The sequence below is a fragment of the Amphiprion ocellaris genome, chromosome 20, assembly GCF_022539595.1.
Source record: "Amphiprion ocellaris isolate individual 3 ecotype Okinawa chromosome 20, ASM2253959v1, whole genome shotgun sequence".
Taxonomy (NCBI): domain Eukaryota; kingdom Metazoa; phylum Chordata; class Actinopteri; family Pomacentridae; genus Amphiprion; species Amphiprion ocellaris.
In genome coordinates, this window is record NC_072785.1 from 25,354,381 (window position 1) to 25,374,728 (window position 20,348).

The window sequence follows — 20,348 nt, forward strand, 5'->3', positions numbered from 1 at the left end:
TGGTCTTTTTGTAGCCAAATGCATTCTTTCCACCACTTGTTGATCAATGATGTGATGTTGAAGTCTTAACAGAACTGGATCCATTTTATGATTGATTTTTTTTTCATTTTTTATTTCACTTTAGTCCATGCTTGCTTCATAAACAGACATTTAATAGCTCACTGTATGATGTCATGTCATGTTCAGATTGTATTGTCAAAGCAACTGTTCAAAACCCAGAAGATTCAGTTTATACTGAAACTGTAAAAATGGTAGAAGTAGCATAGCTCATATTGCACAGGAAAAAGAACTGAGAAAAAGAAAAAAAAATATTCTTGCTGCTAAGATGCCCCAATCAATCATCTCGTAAAAATTCAGCAATTTTCTGTAATTAAACTACATTTTCTAGCCTGACTTTACATTAGATCCAGTGCATTTTTTGGACATTGATGAAAACTGTTATATTTTTGCAGAAATACCAGTGTACAGAGATATTAAACAGTGATATACAAACATATTCATTCAACATTTTTGTTGTGAAAAGTTATGTAATTATACAAAACATCTGTAATTTAGAAACAAATCTATGTAAAACTGCAAAACCCAAACTTTTTTCTGTTATTTGTGACAAATTCTGTTTAATTTTAGAAATCTATGGAATTAAACTTGAATTTAACAGATTCAAGTTTCAAATTCGAGGTTCATTTTCTCGATAAAATGAAAATATTTGTGAAATTATGACAAATTTGCATTAAAAAATCTCATAAAATGTCTGTTTTGTTTTGAAAACCTGAACTTTTATGGTTATTCTGGGGTTTTAATGTTTGTTTGCTTTTTTAGTAGACACAGAAACAGCAATCTAGATCATCCAGCTGTAGCATCTCAGCAGCTTCAGGTGTTGACTTCACCTCTACAGTACAAGATATCTGTCATTTAACGAATAAGTCTATGTAAAATTCCAGAACTAGTCCAGTTTATTGTCTGATTTTAGAAATTTGCAGCATTAAACTCAAATTTAATAGTTCCATTTATTACATAACTTATAATAAATTTACAATAAAAATGTCAAAAAAGCTATTTTGTCAGAAAACATGTACGTTTTATGATCATTCTTAGTAACAGGTTTCATTAATACTTTACATTAGACATTAAATTTTGTCTATTTTTTGTAATTTTACTAATATTTGTTTCTAATGTTTCAAAAAATATGGAAAAAGTCAGATTGTGGAGAAGCTGGAATGAGTGAATTTCTAATTAATTTGCTTGAAAAACATGACTTCAGTATCAGAAAATAACATGAAATTTAAGATTCAAGAACTACTCAATCAAAAAAAACAGTGGCCTGGGTGTTGTGAAGACCTATAAACATGTTTTTTTTTCTGATCCAGGGTCATGTACAAACCTGTATCTGCCCCAGAGGGCTTCATCCCGCCTTTGTTGCTACCTCTGTGTTCCATCTTTGCAGTGCAGAGAGTCACAATTGCAGCACAAAGGAGGAATCCTGCGTGTAGCTTTTCTCTGGTGGCGTGTTTGGACGATAGGTTTAAGGTTGTGGAGTAACCGGTGTGTAATCTGACAGGAAACGAGCTGTGATCTCCTGCTCGACTCTTCCTCCACCTGCAGGTGTTTCTGTGTGTGTGTGTGTGTGTGTGTGTGTGTGTGTGTGTGTGTGTGTGTGTGTGTGTGTGTGTGTGTGTGTGTGTGTGTGTGTGTGTGTGTGTGTGTGTGTGTGTGTTTGTGTGTGTGTGTGTGTGTGCGTGTGCAGGACGGAGGTCCGTGCAGATGAAGTAACGGACTGTGTGTCAGCAGACAGAGCTAAACCTGTTAGGACTCTTTCTCCCCTCCAGGGATGCTGTCATTGTGCGGTTTAGCTCCGTGCAGCCGCCGCCAAACACTAACGAGTGGAAGAAGGTTGAAGTTTTTTGGGTTTTTTTTTTACAGAAAAGTGCTCGTGTGTCATGTGTCGCATTTAGAGAAGGAGCCCGGTTGGTGGAAAAGGGGGTTTTTGTATCCATGACAACAAGTGAGAGCGAGAGCAGCAAAATGGGAGCGAGTCGGCTGCATTAGACAGTCGAGTCCTCGGCCTGAATGTGACTGATCAGAGGCGTTTGTCGCCAAGGCCACGTTCGATCAGGCCTCTCTTAAAGCCGACACACTGTAAACTGAAAACTAGGTGAGTTAATGAGAGATTTACTGTTTCCATGGAGACAGATGCAGGTTGTGATGAAGTAGGTGAAGGACAGCTGTGGAATCTGGATTGGGGATCGACTGATATGGGTTTCCCAGGGCCGATACCGATTATTGGTGATCAAGAAATGGCAGTAACCGATATGTGACTTTGATATAAATTAGATGTAATATTTTAACAGCATGTGACAGCAGTGAACCTGTAGTTCATAGCTAGGCTTCTTCATTAATAAGGGTGACTGTAACTGAATATGTAAAAGAGAAATAGGTGTGATTAAATCAGGATGCTCTCGGTTGTGATTAATCAGTTCATCTCCTGCGGTTACATTTCTCTATTTTCCTAATCTTTCACTGGTCTGTCATTTTCATTGCCCACTCAGGCCTATATCTTAATTAATTACTGATTTCCAGACTCTTTTTCAGGTTAATCTGCCTTCTAACTTAGCTGCTAGCCGCTAGCATAGCATCAGCCACTGTGAGAGAAGCTAATTTCCTGCTTGGTGGCAATGACTTGTGTTTCTTGTTTAGTTTTTACTGTTTCTGCTTGAGAGACATTTCTGAGACCAGAGTGACTATGGACACAGACCTGAAGTAGCACTTTTGATGTATCAATAATCGGCCAGTAGAAATACCAGTATCGATAATCGGAAAAATGCCAATTATCGGCCACGATCATTCGATAATCGGTCAATCCCTAATCTGAATATTGTGACTCTTGGTCCAGCTTCACGAGTACCCATGGAGGAGTATTAATTAGATCAATCTGATAATCATGGCCGTTGTTTGGCATTTTTCTGATTATCTGTATCGGTATTTTTAATTGACCACTTCCTGATAAATAAATGTGCTACTTCGGCTGTAATGCTGCCTCCTCTCACTGTCTGTCGTCACTCTGTTCTGTCAGAAATGTCTCTCAAGCAGCAAAACTGAACAAGAAGCACAAACCAGGAAATCAGCTTCTCATAGTAGCTAAGGCTATGCTAACGGCTAGCGACTAAGTTAGAAGGCAGCCACATATTAACCTGAAATGGTGCCTGGAAAGCGGTAACAAATAATGCCTTAAGATCTGAATGCCATCAGTGGGAAATAAAAGTGACAAAACAGTGAAAGATTAAGAAAATAGAGAGCTGAAGAGCTGCAGGAGACAAACTGATTCATCTCAGTCGAGAGCATCCTAATTTAATCACTCCTATTCCTATTTTACATATTCAGTCAGAGTTACTCTTATTAATGAAGAAGTATAGTTATGAATGACAGGTTCTCTGCTATCACATGCTGTTAAAACATTAGATATAATTTATATCGGCTCCAAATAATGGCCTTTCTTGATCACCAATAATCAATATCGGCCATTAAAACGCCTATCGGTCAATCCCTAGTGTTAATAAACCTGTAAATCTGTGTTCATGCTGCAAGATCTCATTATGAGGAGCATGGACTTCACTGCAAAGCTTCCATTGATGAGACTACGTCCTCTAACTGATATTGTGAAGTCATGTCTGTTGATCAGTCTGTTGCCACGACCTCCTCACACTTCCTCCAGAGTAAACTGCAGCTCTCTATCTGCGATTCAGGGGTTGATTGCTCGGGCTGAAGGCCGGACACGCCGTTGTTTCTTTTAGCTGAAGCCGCCGGCAATAAATAACAACAGACGGAGTGGATGTGACACCAACCGCTGGGTTCTAACTGGTTGTTTTGTAGGCAGCCGACTGTTCGTGGTGGCAGAATGAAGACAAGATCAGAGTCGCAGTGAATCCAAAGTGGAAACTCAGTGCAGCGCTGCAACTAGTAATTATTTTTGTTATCAGTTAACACGTCAGACAATAGTGAAAAATGCCAATCGACCAGAGCCGCTTTACTGGTTTGGTCGAAGCAACCACACCAGTTTGCTTGTTTTGTCTTATTTAAAGAGCTGCTTTGTTATTGAACAACTCTGTCACCCAGAAATTACATTTCCAGACAAGACAATTGTTTTCTCAATTTGTTGCCGGATTGTGAACAAAGACACAGTTTTGTTTGGAATGAATGAAGCTGCGCATTAGTGAATTGGGGAGGTGGTTGGGGTGGATGTTGGGTGTTCAAAGCACACAACTTTTTTAACAGAAAAAGGAAGTTTGCATTCAGAAACCCATCTGTCTAGAAGCAAGTATCTGTGGTTATATTAAAAGTAAATAAATTGTTTACACAACCACAAAAACTTTTAACAATATTGTCATCAGTTTGACAAATAATGAATAACAAAGAACTGCTTTGTTATTGAACATCTCTGTCACACAGAAATTACATTCCCAGACAACAGAAGTGTTTTTTCAATTACCTTTTGGCAAGAAGTGGCTGGATTGTGGAGAAAGATACCTCTTTGTTTGGAAGGAATGAAGCTACACATTAGTGAATTGGGGAGGTGGTTGGGGTGGATGTTGGGCGTACAAAACTCACACCTTTTTTTTTTTTTTTTACAGAAAAGGAGGTTTGCATCTAGAATCCCATCTGTCTAGGCAAAAAAGCAGTAAGCATATAAATGTGGTTATATTAAATGTAAATATATGTTTTAGCTGTATTTGCATAACCATAAAGAAGTTCAACAATGAATTTTTGAACTATTTTAGCAGATAATCCAAAAGATCTAAATGAAAAATCGAAATGAAAGTTGCCCATTTTTTTTGCCCATCTTTATATTGAGTGTTTTTCTCACCAAAACATTTTGAAAGTAGATCTTGAATATATTATGCGTTATTTATATTAATGTTTATTTGCTAGAAATCCCAAATGCCTCATTACCACCACAGTTGGCTGCATTGGGTCCATTGATGTTTTGCAGAAATGGTACATCTTACATTTCATGCTGAGTTTGGTTGGGTAACTTCAGAGAGAGACATAATCAAACAATTAGGCATCAAAAAGCTAAATAATATGAACATTAATCCTAATTTTATATCAGTCCTGTTAAGAAAAGATCCAAATTGCAGCCATCAAGTGAATGTGCGTTAATTAGTTTGACAAATGTTATTGTCATTAAAGAATCCTCATTAAGAGCAACTCTGAGTCTGTCTTCCAGTTTCATTATTTGTTATTCACCACACAAGTCCCAGGAGAGCAGAAAACAAACAAAAAAAACCAAGTGTGAGCTGCAGCATTTCTTCAAAGTATAAGTTGCATAAACACAAATCAATTTCCTTCCAAAAACAGCCACTTGCTTCTCAAACTGCCTCCTGGGTGATGGTTCCCTTCATGAGCTGCTTTCAAGGACTCTCCAGCAGGTGGGACGTTTGAAATCTGGGGCGAGCGAGCAGAACAGGGGTTATGTTTTTGTATCGGTCAATTTGGAGGAAATTGCTGCTTGCTTTCTCTTCCTCTCTCCGGGTTGAATGTTTAAACTGGGACTCACTTTGAGACATGTATTATTCAAGCGGCATCTGGCAGCGCCACGCTAAACCCTCGTGCTTTCCCCCTTTAAACAAGTCGCAGGCGCAGCTTTTTGCATTTGGCTCGAGCTCGGCCGGCGGGTTTTGGCCAAGTGGAGAGTCTTGTGTGGCTGCGTGCCTCGGTTTTGTTGAGTTTATGTAATATTGATCGACATTTTATAAGAAAGTTTTTGCACTCTTTGTGCTGGTTGGTTGCTCTGATTTGAAAAGGAGGAAAAGTAAGATGGAGGAAGAGGGGAAGAAGAGTTGTTAGTAGGTATGGATTGATTATCATCCTGGCCAATCATCAATCGTAAAAAAGGAAATTAGCTTCTCTCACAGTAGCTAAGGCTATGCCAATGGCTAGCAGTTAATGGCTAAGTGAGAAGGCAGCCACAGATTAACCTGAAATGCCGTCTGGGAAACAATATTAAGATGAATAGAGAGAAGACAGAAGTACAGGAGACAAACTGATCAGTCTCAATCGATCGATCGGTAATCAGAGGAGAACATCATAGCATTCTGTAATGTTCTGACTTCATCACTCCTATTGTTAGAAACTGCCTAAATATTAAAGAAGCCTATGACTGACAGGTCATAAATGCTCATAAATGCTGTTAAAGTACAACATTTTATGTATTTCAGTTCAAAAATATGGCTTATTGGTCTTTCTTGAAGACCAATAATCAGCATCAGTACCAGCCCTGGAAAAGCCCATATCGGTCTATCCCTATCTGGGGTATGGAATAATAAATCTGACGCGAGTTTGTCATCAGATTGGCAAGAAAACAGCGACAAAATGTGTTTACTGGCTTTTTTCTGTGATTGCCGGGGAAAAGCAATAATCAGGACTATAATGAGCGAGGCCCGTAATCCCTGCGCTTGGTGACAGAAACCAGGCCTGCTTAATTAAGGCACTGATTTCCCACGAGGCACTGGGGCCTTTTTCTTCCTTCCTCCTCTTCCTCTCTTCCCGGCTTTATAGGCTCGACTTTATTTGGGATTTTGAGACGTCACCGAGATCTGACGAAGGCTGTCAAGAGAGAGGATTTCTGCTTTTTTCTGATCTGTTTGTTCCAGGGTTTTTTTTTTCTTCTCAACAGACGATGTTTTCGACTAAAACTTTTCAGGAACTCATAATCCAACAAGGTCCTCCATGCGGCGGCGAAGCGGAAGTAACTGGTGCTGTTTAAAAACCATGCTTCAGTCGCTCCCACACTTGCTTTTTGGTTGGATGCAGTCTAGCGTGAGGGTGAAAAGCAACTGGGAAGCACTCAGTAGATTAAGGAGTGAGATGGAGGCAGAGGACACTTTAGAAAGCCCAAACCCACACAGTAACACTTTTAGTTTTTTAGGTGTTTAATTTGAACCACAGGCTACTTTAAACATCTTTCATTTACAATAACTGCAGTATCTCTAACTCTCTAGCTTTGACCACACTGCAATTGCCTCTTATAGAAACTGTTTTAAAAACTGTCAAGGTTTTGCCATATTATCTAATACTGATGTTCTAATATGGTCACAAGATTTGACCAAAAGCTCAAAAGGCAAGGTTAAATTAAAAAAAAAAACAAATAGTAAATCCCCACATTTTAGAAACTCAATTATGATTTTTCATCGATTACGCTGGATTGTGGGGAAAGACACCACTTATTTTGGAATTAATGAAAATCCAGAATTGTGAATGAAGGAGGAGGTTGGGGTGGATGATGGGCCTAGAGAGCACATGACTTTCTAAAACAGAGACATGAGTTTGCATCTAGTATCATGTCTGTCCAGGCAACAAAAGCAGTAAACCAGTGATTGTTGTTATATCAAATGTAAATAAAAATGTTATGGCCATGTTTTCGTAACCATTAAACAAGTTTAACAACGCTGTTATCAGTTCAGGTTGATAGTAAACTTGTAAACTAGACTGGATGTTTTCGTCGAAAAGCTATGTTCAAAGTAAAGTAAAACACAAAAAAGCAGTAAATATTGAATTATTCGTCAATTCAACTTTAACTACTTGTTTCAGTATTAGTTCAATGGATAGGGACTCGATGTTATATTAAAATGTGATTAACTTGCTGTCCCAGTGATTAAATTATCTTGTAGAAAAAAGATATTAGATTCATGCATTTTATCTAAAAAAAAAAGGGTTTTAAACACAGAAACCGACAGAGAGATACTTAATCATACAGTCAGAACATGGAAACATTAAATGAGATGAACCTTAATCTTAAGTTTGCATTAATTCTGTTCACTAACAATTGCAAAATCCTGATGCAAAGTGACAGCAAAAGTTAAAAAGTGCTGATTATTACTCATTTGAACACAGTCTTGAGGTATGTTGTGTAATTTTCACACATTTCTGGTGCAAACTTTATCTGCAATACTTCAATAAATCACTTTCTAGGTCGTTTTGACAGATAACTCAAAAATGTAAATGAAAAATCAAGTTCACAGTTGCACAAAGTTTATGTTTAGAATTGATGTTTTCCATGTTGTATGCAGGTTTTGAACCTATTTTGCAAAGCTGATTACAACTGAAGTTAAAAAAGTACTTGTTATTGCTCATTTGTGCCCATTTACAGTGCATATTTTATCTAAAATATTAGATTCAAGCAGTTTCTGTATCATAACAGTTAATCAAACAAACAAGCCAGGAAGCCCAGTTGAAGCGTTTCTTCAACACAAAATAAAAAGTTGCGTTTAATTGCAACACTTCTAGTTGCTGTTTTTGCCTTGAATCCTCCCAGTTCTGTCAAAAAAAAAAAGCTTTTCAGAGCGATTTGAGGGTCAGTGTTCACCGACAAGAAAAAAATTGGATATCACACGTGTCACATATCACTTCCTCTGATGTGTTACTCCAGTGCAGTGGTTTCTCGCTCCTGGTGGTTGTATTATTTAGTGTTTGTGGAGACCAAAACAGTAAATCTGAGAGGAGGAGGGCGGCTAAAAGCTAAATTTCAGCTACAGTGTTGGTTTTTTGGATGCAGGACGGAGGTAGGAAGAATCACTCTGCATCTTCTTTCCTGTCTCGCTCTGTTATTTTACTGTTTTAACCTCCTTTTCCCTCTCGTCCATCTGCTCCGGCCTCGTGGAAGTTGAGTTCCTCGTAGGTGTGAACCTTCTAATCGGCCGTCGTTACCCAGTGGCGCCTCCCACGCTCACGCTCGACTTAAGGGTGCCACGTCTGGCATGTTGGCGTCAATAAATCATTATCACATTAATTCTGACACATTATAGTAATTCAATTTAACAAACGAGAACACCGCTGTGAAGACTGACACCTCCATTGTACTTCCGCGACGTGTCAAGCTGCGTTTTTCATTGTGTCGTGTTTCTACACAGCACAAAGGCAGAGTCTGAGTTCAGCCTCACTGTGCTGAGTTTTATATCAGAGTTCTATTGGCTCATATTTATTTTATTCTTGAGAGAGTATTATTGTTTCTATAGAAGAAGAACAGAAAAGAGTGTAATTTTCTTTCTTTTGCAACAAGAAGAAGCAGTTAATGGAACTTATTGCCTGGGAATTAACACAGTGACAGTCTCATTGGGGATCATCATCGCTTTTGAGGCGTTTTCACTCACTGTTTGCTTTCATTTTTACCCACTGTTTCCTTTTTCAGTTTCTGTTTGCTACTTTCTCACTCACTGTTTACTGTTTTTACTCACCGTTTCCTTTTTCAGTTTGTGTTTGCTACTTTCTCACTCACTGATTACTGTTTTTACTCACTGTTTCCATTCATTTTCACGAGCTACTTATTTTTATCTTTGTTCGCTCTTTACTACTGTTTTTACTCACTGTTTCTGTTTATTTTCACGTGTTGTTTTTTTCTTGCTGTTTACAAATGTTTTCACTCTGTTTTCTTTTTTTTTTACTTGCAGTTTCCGTTTGTTTTTAGTTGCCGTTTGCATCGTGTTCACTCACTGTTTACTTTTTTACTTGCCGTTTGATTTTGTTTTTACTCTTTTTTTGCTTTTATTTTCACTCACTGTTTACTTTTATTTCAAATTACCGTTTACTTTGTTCATTCATTGTTCATTTTTATTTTTAGTTGCTGTTTGCTCTTTATTTACTTTTGCTTATAGTTGCTGTTTACTTTTATTTTGAGTGCCATTTATTTTTCATTCACTGTTTACTTTTATTCAGTTTCAGTAACAGTTTTTTCTTGTTTTCACTTGCTGTTTTCTTTTGTATTTTCTCACTGTTTATTTTTGGTTTTTACTCACTGTTTCTATTTGCTTGTTGTTTTGTTTTAATTTGCTGTTAACTTTAGTTTTTTCTTGCTGTTTGCTCTTGTTCCTGTTTGCTATTTGCTTTTGCTTTTCACTCAATGTTCATTTTTGTTTTTAGTTGCTGTTTGTTTTTGTTTCCTTTCACTATTTAGTTCTACTTTAAGTTGCTGCATGCTTTAACTTTTACTTGCTAGTAGCTTTTATTTTTTACTCGCTGTCTATTTTTTGTTTTCACTCACTGTTTTGTTTTTGTTCACTGTTTCCTTTAGCTTTCCTCAGTGATGTGAGTCTGTTTCAGAGTGAAAACACTGCTTTTTGGCTTGGTGTTAAGCCACTCAATAACGTCTTGTTAGACATTAATATTTAATGTAAAGCATCATAATGAAAAGTGCAGCAGACTGCAGCTGCAAATTTTCATCTGCTTCCTCGGCTGCTGCTGTTGTTCTGGCATGAAATGAAAACTTCAATTCCAAACCTCATTAAGTGCGATCCATTAATTTGACAGAAGAAGTTCTATACATATTTTAAATAATCCAACCGTTATTCTTATCCTCTCACTAATGAAATGATGTTTGATTGGTCAGCAGCATGTTACTGTTGCAGCTGCTGCAGGTTTAAACTACTTTCTATACAGAAAATGAAGGGGTTGTCTCATGATTAAGGAGGAGGAAAGAAAAGAATGTTCTGATACTCAAATATGATTTCAGTTTTTGAACATTTTCTGTAGTCTTTGCTTTTTGGTAAGATGCTTTATCATTTAAACACGAAAGGGAAAATTGGATATTTGTTGGAGCTGTTAACAACTCATAGACATCTGAAATATGAGGCTAACTACACGCTGATGTTTGCCAAAAAAGTCAAAATGTGTTGTATTATTAACGCTTGTTCTAGTATCCATCGTCTTCATCTTAAACGTAACTTAAGCCATCAGATAAATATATATATCAGAGTACAAAGTGCAATATTTCCATCTAAAAAGTAGTGGGTGGAACCATAAAATAGCATAAAATGGAAATTCTCAAGTAAAGCACAAGTACCTCGAAAGTGTACCCAAGTAGAGCACAGGAGTAAATGTACTTAGTTACCTTCCACCACTGCAGATCAAGCTACTCAGCTGTTGACCTTCTGTCTTGCTGTCCTTTTATTACATGAAACACACACGACACACATATATTTGCATTCACTCCATGTTTTCTAGCTTTATTTGAGGCCATTTGCTATTTTGTTTTGTGTACGCGGTATTTAGAACCATCATTTATTTTTTTTCATGCTGTTGTTTAACCCCCTAGGACCTGGCATCTACAGATGTGGACATCATTTTTTTTTTCAAAAAGAGCGTATTGTTCATAATAATGATAATAGTAAAAACAGTAACAATAATAATCATAATAATAAAAATAATAACAATTATAGTAATATAAATATAATAAATATAATAATCGCTATTATATATTATCCAATTATTATATTTATTGGTTGATCCGTATCCCAAATAACTAGAAGAAATCTAAAATGCAAGCCCAACCAAAGCTCGGGTCTTAAGAGGATATAGCAGATTCTGATACAAGATATTATGTTAATCAATCAATTAGAAATTTATTAATATAAGACTTTCAATACAGGTAAAATGCAATACAAAATGCTTTACAGAAAACAGAAACAAACAAAAAAAACAATAATACAAACTATGCCCCACCCTCACAGTCAAATTATCAATAAATGACTCTAAAAGACAGGGACTGAGGATAAAATAAGATCGATAATTCTATAAAATAACATATATATTATTAAATAGCAGTAGATATAGATAGAAGCAAATGATAAAACAGAATAAGAAATGTCAAAAATTAAGTCATAAACTGTACAGTAAATAGACTAAAATATGTAAATAAGTGAATAAATAAAGAAATCAATGAATAAAATGAATTCTAAGAGATGTAATGAATAAATTCTACAATACATTCTTCTGTCTTAGAAGTATATATGTCTTTCTTGATGCATTTTAAAAAACACACCCTATGTTCTGCAATCTCCTCGTCTGTGATCTGCATTGTAAAAAATGCCCTAAACTGATGCAAGTTTAGATAAAACACCAGATTAGATCCTCATGACAAATTCAGGAAGCTGTTAAACCACAGATAGAACAGCAGCTCAGGCTCAGAAAAATAAAGAGCTGACAAGACAACATAAATAAAACCAGTGCAGCAGAAGTTCGTGTGAGTATTCATACCTGTGTTTGTGTGTGCGTTGTATACATGAACACACCATTTGTCGTGCTTTGTCACACCCTCTGAGTCTCCTCTGTCAACACAGCGCAGTGAAACCGTCCATATTGCTCCACCGTCCAGTGCACCGGCAGCAGGACAGTCCCTGTAAACACTCTGATTTGTGTTTGTTTGCACAGCAGGTGTTTGATTGTGTCCCCGTCACCCCGCACACACACAGTCGCACACACACACACACACACACACACACACACACACACACACAGACACACAGACACACACACACACAGTCGCACACACACTCCATTCAGAGCCGCTTTCTGCAGCTTCCACGGTGGCTGACGGTGCCAGATGTTGGAATAGACGGATGAAGAATTGATAACCGCCGCAGACAAATGAAAATGTTGCTTAATGTTCTCTGTGTACTACTGTGTTTGCTGATTGTGTGCGATTATGAGCAGTTTGTGAGCAGTTATGATCGTGAAAAAAGGAAACAACATCGTATGATACAGTTGCATTTAGCAGCATGTTAAATAACCTGCGATTTTTGTGCATGTGCATGAGGACGTGGTGGAATTTCTGGCACGGAAACTGTCAAAATTGTAATGAAAAGTGATTTATTTCCTCACGTGTCTTAATATCTCAACACACATGCACTCAAGCATGTAGTAAAGCGTCAAACACAAACGTTGTCGCATTTTCAGTCTGTCACAATCGGTTAAAATGACAGAAACCCTGTGATTTCCAGAGCAGCTCCATTTATCAGCCGAATATCACGAGAACTAATTGCAGGTAGCCGAGTGTCGCTGGAGTGGAACAGCAGAGCCCAGAGTGTCGCTGACAACTTAAATTATGTTGTCAAGCTCCGGAGAAATAACACACAACCCTGTGTCAAACTGCGTCATGCGTTTCTATGACAACAACATGGCTGTTTAATATCACGCGATTGTTTTTTATTGACTCCCATCAGCCCCTTTGGCAAAACAGAGACAAAACTGTGGCACAAAATCTAATTTAATTGGATTTGAAGGGGGTCAGATTTTCTTTGTTGTTGATCTGTGTAAAGATATTATTTCTATATTAAGTTAGAGCAGCACGAAAATGACCTTCCCCCGCCTCCAGAGCAGCAGCTTGATTGCATGTCATGTGATTTGCAGCAATTTTAATGAAAAATAGTTTGGCATGAAATTTGGTACAGTATTAATTGAGCTTAAATTGAGTTTCCTTTACTGTTTCCTTTACTGTAACTGAGCGTTTTTAGCTTCTTTTAGCCCAGTGTTTTGGTTTTATGTCTCACAAATGTCCTGTTTTTTACCCTCTGCTGAGCTCCAAACAGAAGTTAACTGCCAGCTGGGAAACATATTAAAGAATTTAGCAGCTGAAAAGTCAGATATTTCCCTGAGGAGGCGGTGGAGACCAAAGCAGAGCTAAAAGAAGAATAAGTATTGGGGTTATGTTGCTAAAATGGAAATAAGCACACCTCCAGTTGTATGTAGCTTTATGTCTTAACAGGTTCACCTATTCTTAATGCTTTTATTTTATTCTATTTTTTTTAATTTTTTACTAACTTTACCTTAGTTGTCTTGTATTTGAACACCTGCATCTTCTGTTTATTTGTGTCACATAAATTGTGAAAGAAGCAGCTACCTCAATGTAGCTCTGAGTTTAAATAAATATCAACTTCCAGAAGGAAATTCTTGCACCAGATATTGCTAAAAAAAAAAACAAAAACACAACATTAGAATAAAATGCATTGCCTAACAGTAAAAACATTAACATACACATGTGATACATTGCTAAAGCTAAGGCTGGAATTGAAATGTAGGATCAATAAGCTGCAGATGACCTATAAATAGAAAAATAAAATCAGAATCAGCATACACAACATACAGGGAATTTGGTTTCAGCTGTTGATGTCACCCTAGGAATAAGGAAAGAGAATCATAAGAAACTATGAACAGAAGAAGAGGGGAAAAATAGTACAAAAAAAAATTAACGCAATATATGCAGGTATTTACAAGCTACAAAATAATATATAAACAGTAGTATAAAATGATAGTTGCTAGAGTGATAATAGAGTGCAAAAAGCAGGGAATGGTGTTCTCAGTGCAAAAAGTAATGTACATATCCCTTGGTATATTGTATACTGTACAAGTGCAAAGGAATGGCTCAGCTGTTTATTAGGGTGATGGCAGTGGGGATAGTGTGCATGAAAATAAAATTTTACACATGAAAATGAAATATTGCACGTGCAAATTGGATTTTTGCACGTGAAAATGAAATATTGGGCATGATATTATTGATATAATATGTCAATGTTAGGTTTACAGTTTGTTGTGCTGCCCCTAGAGGTGAAGATAAGGTAAGGTAAGCCTTTATTAATGCCACAGTAGGAAAATCTGTAGTGTTACTGAAGCCATGGGTGTGGTGCAAATGTGTAGGGAACATCAGAAAATAATCTTAGCTTCACAAAACCGCTGAAGAACTCAACATACAGTTTTCAGACTCTAACACAGGGCATATTTGCATTTATCAAAAGTTCTGACACCAAGAATAGACCAACCAACAAATTACTAACTGGTTAGAGGAAAGTTCCCATCAAACATGTGGAACATCAGTAGAAAACATATATACTGTCAAGCCTGAAATTCTTCATACCCCTAGCAAATTTTGACTTAAAATTACTTTTATTCAACCAGCAAGTTTTTTTTTTTTAAATGGAAATGACACAGGTGTTTCCCAAAAGATAATAAGATGATGTACAACAGGCATCATTGTGGAAAAATAATTTCTCAGCTTTTATTTACACTGTACCAAAACATATATATAAGCACTGATATTTCTATGTGAATATTCAGATATTGCAGATTCTTCTAGATGTTGCAAATAACAATATTGCACATATCAGTGGAAGTGCACAGACTGTTCCATGAGTAGAACAGCACCGATATTGCACAGAATTCTTACATGCACAAAATATACATAATGCACAAGTTTGAAGCCTGTGGTGAAGTAAACCCCGACAGTTTCAGCTGCGTATTTCTAAGTTTGAGCGTCACACCAAATGTTTCCACTGTAAATGTGAATCCAGACAGCATCCCTGTGTTGAAAACTGTAGTCGCTGCATAGAGAAAGTGAGAAATCTGGGCCCAGCAGCTTGTTTTTTTTGTTGTTGTTTTTTTGTTAACTCAGGGCTTCCTGTGTCATTAAATATTTAGATGTTTTGTATTTTTTGAATGTGGTCATAGATTAATCGTGAGGCTGCATTTGTGGTTTCTCTCTTGGCTGTATGGGAGTCAGGCGAGGCCACAGCCAGGTGGTGTGTTTGTGTGCGTTTGTGTGTGTGTTTGCCAGATCCCACTTGTCCATTAGACTCCAACGCTTCCTCTATTCAATCCTGATGAGAACCGAGGTGCTTTTTCAAGGCGGCGGTGGCGGCACTGCAGACATCTCGCCTGGCAATCTGAGGGAAAAGCCCTGCCGGTGGAATGTGAAGAGAGATGGATTGTTGTGCTGTGTGTGGTTTGCTAACAGGCTCTTAGGTTGCAGACTCCCCTCCTCCAGAACTACATACAGCAGCCAGGCAGGGACGGGGATGTGGCTATGCATTACAGCAGGAATGCAGATACGTTTTATTTGCTCTGGAGATGCTGGGATTGTGGCGTGTGCACGTGTTTGTGTGCACAGCTGTGACTGAGCTACATGTCACGATGCTGCGACTACATCAGCTGCTCTTTCTGACTCCATACATGATGCATGAGCAGCTATCCACTTATCTTATTAGCCTATGCGTTTCCATGTAACGTGGAAAAATGTACTTTTTTGCTCACATGCAGAAGATGTCATAATAAAGTATGTCATCCCTATTTCAGGGCTAGCTGCACCATCATCTATAATTCTTGGGGTAGATATTGCTTAGAAAAGGTTGCAACATGACAAGAAATGCAGTGGCTAATAGAAAAACAGTAAGATATGTTGCTAAAAATACAGATAAGTAAGCTAAAATGGAGCTACAATAAAAAAATAAGAAATAATACTGAAGTACAAAAATAATATTGTTTATGATGAGGAAATATTGCACATGGAATTGGATTATTGCACCCAATAGCAGGTCAGTAGTATGTTTGCAGTTTGTTGTGCTGCCCCTAGTGGTGAAAAACGGATAAAATAAGATGAGATAAGATAAGAAAAACCTTTATTAACGCTACAGTGGGGAAGTTTGTGCAGTGTTTCAGCAGCAAAGAGAATAGTGCAACATGTCAGGAACATGAATAGAGCATAAAAATCAACTAAAGATGCTGGGATTGTGGCGTGTGCACGTGTTCATGTGCACAGCTTTGAGTGAGCTACATGTCATGATGCTGCGACTACATCAGCTGCTCCTTCTGACTCCATACATGATACATGAGCAGCTATCCACTTATCTTATTAGCCCATGCTTTTCCATGTAACATGGAAAAAATGTACTTTTTTGCTCACATGTAGAAGATGTCATAATAAAGTATGTCATCCCTATTTCAGGGCTAGCAGAGATAGTATTGTTGACTATCACTGCACACTGCACAGAAAAAACTGCAACATGACAAGAAATGCAGCGGCTAATAGAAAAGCACTGTATTACCGTATATTTTTTTGTAGAATTCTATAATAGAAAATGAAAATTCCTTGATTTGTGCTACAGTTTTCACTGTAGAACCGATTTGAAACATGTGGTGGAGCTCTACCACATTAGACAACATGAAAAGCGTGACAGAATTTGTAAAACCACCGACACGACACTTTAAAGTGGGTCAGCTGAAAGACATGTAGCTGCCAAATAATCAGACTGGACTTATATCAGTCAAATCACAGCCTCACTAGAAGCTGAAATTGAAGAATTTGGACATTTTTCTTCAAAAATGAACTACAAGGTGTCCATGAAGTCTCTTTATAATTGTAAGAACTTATTACAAAGGCAGTTGATATATTAACCAGATTTGTTTTATTGTCATCAGTGTTTATTAAAGTTTGTAATCACACTGAAATTGTAGAGGTACTGTTAAATGAAACTAATTTTTTTCCTCAGATGTTCTTGGTTGTCCACTCCTACAATAAAACAAATCTGGTTAAGATATCTTATCAACGGCCTTTGTAATAAATTCTTACAACTGTAAAGAGACTTCATGGACACCCTGTATTATAATAGTTGGCAGTTTATTGCACTGAAAAACACTAAACTTCCAGCAAGTCATCCCTATTTCCTTACTAGCTGCTATTGTTGATGCATTTTCCTGTGATTGTCGTGACTCGTCTCGGTTTGTTTTCATCCTGAAGTGAATCCAACAATTCCTGGAGGAGCTTCCCCTCCTCCTGCTGCGATGCGGAGACATCTGGGCACCTACTGACCACCTAACTGCCTCCACTCGTCAATAACTCTTTATAAAGATCAATTAGGGCGATCAGTGGCGAGGACGCCGCCGGGCCCCGAGCTGCCATATTGAGCGGTTTCCTCTCTGATGATGTCACCTCCTCCAGACTTCATTAAAGGGTTGTTCTGCTCAAACTGGAGCAAATAAACTGCGATGTGGGAGTTTCGTCCGACTGAAGCCATGAAAATCGATTCAGATAGCAATACTTTCTTCTTTTTACCTGTTTTTTTTTTTTTTTTAAACACATTCTATAGCTGGATTGATTCCACGCTGCTGTTTTCACTCCATTGTGTCCTTTCTGAGAGATGCTCACCCTCCACTCGTATCGTGATGAATGTGGTTGTCATGACAGCCATGGCAGCCAATCAGCTGGCAGGAATCAGTGTGTATATGTGTGTGTGTGATGTCCAGCTGCTGACAGACAGCCCAGCCGACCTTCCACCTCCTCACCTTTTCTTCATTGCTGATTATTAATCCTACTTACAGTGCTCTTCCTGTGTCCCTCCATCGCAAATTAACCTTTCTCTTCTTCTTCTTCTCTTTCCTTTCCTGTCACTCCCTCCCTCCTCCTCTTTTTCCTCTCTTTCCTTCTCGCAGCAAACTCATTCACGTGAAAATAATTGACGATGAGGAGTATGAGAAAAACAAGAACTTCTTCCTGGAGCTGGCCGAGCCTCGCATGGTAGACATGAGTCTGCAGAAAGGTGCGGTACCGAGTTCCGTTTCTGTTTTTAAATCTTCTCTGTCCACCTCGACTTTCATTCTGCTGCTCTGTTGCATCCTCCTCCCCCTCCCACCTTCACTTTTGACACCCTGCTGTGGAGTCTCGTTCACATTAGAGCAGAAAAACTGCTGCAAAATCAATGACAGCCTCCCCAGACGGTGGCGTCATCTGCATAAAAACAGAGAAGGGAGTCCAGCAGGCTGCTTTCATTCAGCGTCTCAAAGGAACAAGTGGCCGTTATTATGTAAAGTCACGTTTTTACCTAAGCCTGGTAGCTAGTTTTAACAAGCTGGAGTGACAAATGCAAGCAAATTACTGCTCTTCAAATGAGATTATTGATTTATTTCTCACTATGAGACATGACTCCTTGAATTTGAGAGTTTGAATGAACTTTATGCTCATTTTGAGGTCACATTTCCACATTAGTCACTGCAGGATCCCGTTTGTCTTCAGGCAACAAGGTGAACGCAGGAATAGAAGAATTCAAATCACGTTTCTATTCTGCTTGTTTACCGTCACAAAGGAGCAAGTGGCCAGTAAAGACACATTTTTACCTAAATGCAAGCATCTAGTAGCTAGCTTGAGCGACAAATACAAGCAAGTTACTGCTCTTGAAGTGAGATTATTGATTTATTTCTCACTATGAGACATGACTCCTTGAATTTGAGAGTTTGAATGGACTTTATGCTCATTTTGAGGTCAAATTTTCCACGTAAGTCACTGCAGGATCCTATTTGTCTTTAGGCAACAAGGTGAACGCTGGAATAGAGGAATTCAAATCAAATTTTCATCATGAGTTTTTATATGTTTTCTTCATGTGAAAACACATTTTTACATAAATCTAGAAGCTGTTTTTAACAAGCTTGGGTGACACGTGCAAACAAATTGCTGTTAGGGAAATGAGACTATTGATTTATTTCTCCCTATAATACAATACTCTTTGAATTTAAGAGATTGAATGAACTTCATGTTCATTTTGAGGTCAAATTTTCCACATTAGTCACTGCAGGATCCTGTTTGTCTTTTGGCAACAAGGTGAAGACAGGAATAGAAGAATTCAAATCAATTTTCTATTCTGCTTATGTACCATCACAAAGGAGCAAGTGGCCAATAAAGACACATTTTTACCTAAATACAGACGTCTAGTAGCTATTTTTGACAAGCTTTGGTGACAAATACAAGCAAGTTACTGCTCTTGAAATGAGATTATTGATTTATTTCTCACTATGAGACAGGACTCTTTCAATTTGTGGGTTTGAATGAACTTTATGTTCATTTTTTCCAACTGTAGCTCATTTTGCGTTAAGATTTTCCACATTAGTCACTGCAGGATCCTGTTTGTCTTCAGGCAGCAAGGTGAAGACAGGAATAGAAGAATTCAAATCAAGGTTTCATCATAAGTTTTTGTTTGCTTTCTTTGTTTCCAGCCTGCTCATTTACTGTCTCGAAGGAACAAGTAGTGGCCAATAAAGACTCATTGTTACCTAAATGCAGGCGTCTAGTAACTCTTTTTAATAAGCTTGGGTGACAAATGCAAGTAAATTGCTGTTAGAGAAATGAGATTATTGATTTACTTCTCACTATAAGACAAGACTCTTTAAATTTCAGCGTTTGAATGAACTTCATGTGTTTGTTTTCTTTATGTAAAGACATTTTCACCTAAATGCAGGCATCTAGTAGCTATTTTTAACAAACTTGGGTGACAAATGCAAGCAAAATTGCCTCTTGTGAAGTGAGATTATTGATTTATTTTTCAGATATGAGACAGGACTCTTTGAATTTGAAAGTTTGCATGAACTTTATGCTCATTTTGAGGTCATATTAGTCACTGCAGGATCCTGTTTGTCTGTAGGCAACAAGGTGAGCGCAGGAAAAGAAGAATTCAAATCAGGTTTTCGTCATAAGTTTTTGTTTGTTTTCTTTGTTTCCAGCCTGCTAATGTCTGCTGAAAGAAGCCAACAGGCATTTTTTTCTTGAGATTGTTTCTTTTTTTCTTTGTGCACCGTTATCTAACGCATGTGTTATCTAACCGCACTCAAGGCCGAGGGAAAGATGGGAGAGGCTCTGGCCGAGCTGGTGCAGAATCTAACACTTGGCGGTCGCCTGCGAACGCTCCAGCTCGTTATGTTTACGTTATTAGGTCTGGCAGCGCCATCTGAGTTCTCAGATCTGATGGAGAGATTTACTACGCAGGGCTTTA

The 20,348-nt window shown here is 37.9% G+C and overlaps 1 protein-coding gene across 3 annotated transcripts in view; it reads left to right on the forward strand.

The window, feature by feature from the left end:
• The window catches only part of slc8a3 (solute carrier family 8 member 3), a 169,802-nt gene that overhangs the window by 89,098 nt on the left and 60,356 nt on the right, over positions 1 to 20,348 (forward strand). For all 3 annotated transcript variants that reach the window (XM_035955602.2, XM_023286619.3, XM_023286618.3), the window contains exon 3: positions 18,022 to 18,128. In XM_035955602.2, the coding sequence (XP_035811495.2) occupies positions 18,022 to 18,128 (107 nt within the window). The remainder of the gene's footprint in view (positions 1 to 18,021; positions 18,129 to 20,348) is intronic.